This window comes from Triticum urartu, chromosome 4 (assembly GCF_003073215.2).
Source record: "Triticum urartu cultivar G1812 chromosome 4, Tu2.1, whole genome shotgun sequence".
NCBI lineage: Eukaryota > Viridiplantae > Streptophyta > Magnoliopsida > Poales > Poaceae > Triticum > Triticum urartu.
In genome coordinates, this window is record NC_053025.1 from 465,794,197 (window position 1) to 465,799,451 (window position 5,255).

The 5,255-nt window shown below is 49.2% G+C and overlaps 1 protein-coding gene across 1 annotated transcript; it reads right to left on the minus strand.

Moving 5' to 3' along the window:
• Positions 1-510: 510 nt before the first annotated feature.
• Positions 511-3,399, minus strand: LOC125552086 (omega-3 fatty acid desaturase, chloroplastic-like). The gene is made up of 8 exons (XM_048715553.1): positions 2,752-3,399; positions 2,548-2,637; positions 2,391-2,457; positions 2,186-2,278; positions 1,914-2,099; positions 1,735-1,815; positions 1,048-1,185; positions 511-929 (listed from the first exon to the last, which is right to left on the minus strand). The coding sequence occupies exons 1-8, from the start codon at positions 3,225-3,227 to the stop codon at positions 741-743; spliced, it is 1,320 nt and encodes a 439-aa protein (XP_048571510.1). The 5' UTR covers positions 3,228-3,399; the 3' UTR covers positions 511-740.
• Positions 3,400-5,255: the final 1,856 nt, after the last annotated feature.

The window sequence follows — 5,255 nt, forward strand, 5'->3', positions numbered from 1 at the left end:
TGGGACAGAGGGAGTAGCAATGAGTAGCAGCAGAGCCACAAACTACAAAGGTGTTTTTCTTTTCAAGAGCAGGAAGAGCATAAGAAAACAATGACAATGATAATAGCCTTCCCAACTGTGGGAAACAATCGATCTTTCTCTCTGTAAGTACAGTACATTTTACAAAGAGAGATGCTAGACTTACAGACAGACTTACGGACACATTATTGCGGGATTTTAGTTACGGACTCCAGTGGAGAGTTATGGTTGAAGAAGATTAGGGAGGAGAGGTCCCACCAGCTAAAATCAGGGGTGTTGGTTGGCGAGGAAGGAGCCCGTAAAATCAGTCCGTGCAAGAATTCCGTAAGTGTAGGATTTTCGGAGCCAGAGGTGGTCTCCTCCTTCAGTCATTGGAAAGGGCTAAATTTCTTGCCTTTTTACACACAGAAAATTTGAACTGCCACCTCTCTAGGGGAGCCCCGACAGTTGAGATTTTACTGAATGAGAAGACAAAAATATAGAGATAAGATGTACAAGGGGACTATACCAGCAAGCAGATCAAGGCAAGCCTTGAATGGAGCTGCAATTGCTCTTTTACAATGGTTATACTTCACAACTTACTACGTACATTGGTGTTTCATGATGTACATTCATGGTCTCACCAATCCGAGATCCCAGGAGGCTGGTCAGGGTGTTTAACTCTTTAAGTCACAACCTCCCGAGGAGTTGAAGTATGACCTAGTATATGCTAATGTTTCAGCTCAATCAGAGCTCTGTGCAGAAGTACTCGTCTCTGACTCACTTTGGTAGTAAACTATGTCTCCGGTGTCGCTAACATAGTGATCCTCCTTCAAACTCCGCGATAGCACCTGCAGTAGGTGGAATGGGAGAGGAGCCGACTTCTCTGGTTCTTTGTAGTACTTGCCAAGAACTGGCTTTGCTGCCTCAGTCTGCAGGTTACATCCAAACCAACATCTAGTTAGCAAAGGTGGCTCTAGAGAATGCCACATATTTTGATGCATGTTCCAGAAAAAGGCAAGAGCTAAGGAGCAGGGGATGGTGGCTTACCGCCTCGACAAGATTGTAATGCGGGATTTGCGGGAAAAGATGGTGAATGACATGAGTGCCAATGTCATGGTGTATGTTGTTGATCAACCCGTAGTCCCGATCAAGTGTTGTCAATCCTCCGCGCAGATAGCTCCATTCCTATTAGTTTGCAAAGCGATGTCAATAAGAAATCAGACTAGGACTATTAAGCAATTATAATTTATAAATGAAAACCATGTAAACTGAAGCAGCTACTGGAAAACATAATATCTTCCATTTCTAACATTCACCGCCAGAATTACTCTTCTGACTGAAGGAAACATTTCCACTTGGGCATAACACAAATACCTATCTTGAATAAGTACCACACAGGTCAAAGATTGAATTACAGACCAGAAGAACCAACAAATTCGAGAACAAGTCAGAAATAAATGTAATTGAACAGTCAATATATGTTGGCAGGAAGTGCCCTTTCTGAACCTTCCATTAAATATTTTTAAAACTATACTGCTATGTTTGCCATTTTCTTTAACAGCATCGATTATGTTTAGTTTTCTGTTTTCCACATGTATATTCTACTTGAAACAGCAAACAGGTATTTTCTGTCATTTTAACAAATAATAATGGATCATGCCATTGTATTTCGAACATTAAGCAGTTATCCTGAAGCATTGATTCATTGCAAATCTGATTCAACCATGATATTACCTTTCCACGATACCAGGGAACCTTGTCTTCGTGACCATGATGATGCAAGTATGTGACAAAATCCAGCCACATAACAAATATCTGCACATGGGTTCACCAAAATTAATCACATGAATTGGCTTATCCAAATTCTAAGCTTGCCAAAATTGGGCGTCTGATGAAAGGCATGAAGCTCTTACCACATATGGGACTGCATAGAGCTTTAGCATTTTAAGAGGCCCCATCACAAAGGTCAGACCTGCAAGAACCCCAATCATTGCTAGCCAGGACGCAGTGGATGTTAGCACATCCTTTTTCTCATTAGGTTGGAACAAATCGCTGTTCGGGTTGAAGTGTGAGCCTTCCTTGCCAGGGCTCCTCGCAAACTGCACAGAACAAGAATTTACCATGTTAGAAAACAAGACCAACCAATTCACACGTCGTGGTAAAATCAAGCAGCTTTGTGCCTCACCAAGTATAAGGGGAATGCAAGCATGGGAAATGGCATGCTGAACCGCAACTTCTTTGTCATATTGTCCAGGCTATTGTACAGCCTCTGGGGTAGCTGCGAATTATCACAATTCAAGGAATCATCAAGCACAATTCACCAAAACGCCGCCTCTCTGAAGAATTATGCATGCATGAATCCACCGAGAAGCAAAGAGCCAAAGACCTACCGGGTGCCAGGATTCGTCCTTCTCCACATGGCCGTGGTTCTGGTGGTGCGTCCTGTGGCTGATCCTCCTGCAATTACATTCACACAAGACGCCGCCTTTCTTAGCATCAATAACAATTCCACAACAAAGAAGAAAATACAGCATGCACTCATCGTACCAGCCGTTGTATGGAACGAGAATTGAGGAATGGAGTATGTGGCCGACCACGCTGTTCAGCTTTGGGTTGCTTGAGAAGCTCCCATGCCCACTGCAAACACCAAACAGTCGTTACAGGACAAGAGACAAACATAGTGCTTTCAGGCTAAAACCGGCATGGAGGTCCGATCTTTGGGTCTGGGGTACGAGGTAGGACGGCCCGTACCAGTCGTGTCCCAGGACGAAGAGCGCCCAGAACATGGTGCCCTGCGCGGCCCAGTAGAGCGGCCAGACGAGCCAGCTGTCGACCCGCGCGGCGGCGGCGGCGAGGCCGAGCACGACCAGGACGTCGCGCAGCACGTAGCTCATGGACCGCCACGGGTCCTTGACCCAGCAGTGCTTCGGGATGGCCGCGCGGATCTCCGCCAGGCCGAACGGCGGCGGCGCCCCCGGGTTGAACCCGGCCGAGGAGCTCCCGGCCTCCTCCGCTCCCCCGAGGCTCCTTTTATCCTCCTCGAAGACGGAGGCGAGGCGGGTGGGCGCGGCGACGCGGAGCGCCCAGTCGCGGTGGATGGCGGCGGCCGCGGGGCGACGCGGCCCCGCGGCGAGGTGGGGAGGCGACGGCAGCGCAATGGCGCCGCCGCGGCTGCGCGCGCGGAGCGGCGTGAGGCCGCGGCAGTCGGAGAGGGCGAGCCGGGCCATTGGGCGACGGCACCGCAGCGATGGACGGCTGCTGGCTAGTCCAGTCGTGTACCACCACGGCTGCGAGGGTCGAAGGGACTGGGGCTAGCGGTGGTCGGGATCGGCAAACGCGAGGTTTCTATATACGCGCGAGAGGGAGGGAGATCGCTGGCCCCGTGTTGCGCGTGCGAGCGAGCGCGCGCTGAGGAACGGGGAAGGGGATGGTGCGCGTCGGCATCGCGATGGACTATGGAGTTGGCCGCGGTGCGGTGGACTCGGACCGGGATGGCGGTCGGACCCGGGTCCAGCCACGGGAGCTGGCACGTGTGAACTGCCGCGGGTGGACTCTGACGCCGCTAACTTGTTTTTCGACGCTTTAAAAAAATTTGTTTTTTCTTTGACTTGTTACTTTCTTTTCCTTTTTGCGAACCAGTGCTCTTTTTTTTTTCTTATTATATGTATGTACTTCCTCCTCCCGGTATGGGAGACTCGCTTATTTAAAATTATTATTTTTCCCACAGGAGATCCACTACGCGCTTTTGGACATATGTGGCAATCCATGCCTGACCAGCCGCCGCACAACGCAGCCGGTGATGTGCTGCATTGCGGCCACCAAAATCGACAGTTCACGTGAATCTAGGATTTAAGAGATTAGAGGCCATCATGGCCACTAAAAAATATACACGAGGCATATATTTCGAGTTACGATTTCAATCCTTTGATCATGGTGCTTCATTATATTTAGTGGTGGTACTTTCTAACACTATAAGTGGAGTACCGGTCTACATCTGTGTTCATAAAAGTGAGTGTATGAGCGTCTGCATCTGTACGGTGTTAAAAGAAACTGAAGTACCAGTCAATATTAACCGTTCGATTAGGAGGAATGAGTGGCCTATATTATCTTGTGGATAACTTCTTGGAAAATGAAGGAAAGTTGCAGCTTGCTTTATCCTTGGCTGATTGAAGTGCCTATGGAAGTCTCAGTGGTGGCGTTATGATTGGGCTAAGGCACATGCCTCCTTCATTTACTATGGTACTCTAGCTACAGATAACGAATGAACTGGGCCTCAGGCCACGGCCCGGGCTGCCTGGGGCCTGTCTTTGCCAGTGAGGAGGCTGGATGAAGAGTTGTTCTTCATCAACAAAATTGGTGAAGTTAATGTCTTCAATTGGAGTAGGAGCAGTATATGTAGACAGATGTGCCGACTGTGACTTGGTACATCCTTTTATTCATCCGGTATTGAAACAGAAAAGAGTATCCCGCACCTATTTCCTAGAGGTGACCCTGGGTTATCAAACCCACAAGAGGAAGATGTTGAAATGTTGCACGGAAAAACAAAAAATTCTACGCACACGCAATGATCTATCCATGGAGATGCATAGCAACGAGGGGGAGAGTGTGTCTACGTACCCTCGTAGACCGAAAGCGGAAGCGTTTGACAACATGGTTGATGTAGTCGAACTTCTTCTAGTTCCGACCGATCAAGCACCGAACGTACGACACCTCCGAGCTCTGCACACATTCAGTTCGGTGACGTCCCTCATCTTCTTGATCCAGCAAGACGTCGAGGAAGTAGATGAGTTCCATTAGCACGACGACGTGGTAACGGTGATGGTGAAGTGATCCGCGCAGGGCTTCGCCTAAGCACTGCGAGAATTTGACCAGGGGTGTAAACTGTGGAGGGGGGTGCCGCACACGGTTAACAATTGATAGTGTATGTTCTAGGCGCCCCCTTCTTCACATATATATAGGTGGGAGGGGAGAAGAGGCAGCCAGGGGGCGCCCCAAGTAGGATTCGAATCCTACTTGGGGTTTCCCCAAGTGCCCCCCCCTTCCATTTTCCACCAGAGAAGAAAGGAAGGGGAAGAAGAGAAGGAAGGGGGGCGAACCCCCTCTTCTCCTTCTCCTACTCGGTCACCTGTCATAGGGGGGCGCGCCATCCATTGTGGGCTGGTGTGCTCCCCTCTCATGGCCCATATGGCCCATATATTTCCCTCGGGGGTTCCGGTAACCCCCTCGCTACTCCGATAAATACTTGATACATTCCA

What these genes read in the sequence shown, in the direction of transcription:
- LOC125552086 (XM_048715553.1), bottom strand. Translation starts at nt 3,227, where the DNA reads ATGGCCCGGCTCGCCCTCTCCGACTGCCGCGGCCTCACGCCGCTCCGC. An exon ending in CTCGTTCCATACAACGGCTG is followed by an intron (nt 2,458 to 2,547) that starts GTACGATGAGTG and finishes ATGTAATTGCAG; the next exon opens with GAGGATCAGCCACAGGACGC. An exon ending in TCTATGCAGTCCCATATGTG is followed by an intron (nt 1,816 to 1,913) that starts GTAAGAGCTTCA and finishes ACCCATGTGCAG; the next exon opens with ATATTTGTTATGTGGCTGGA.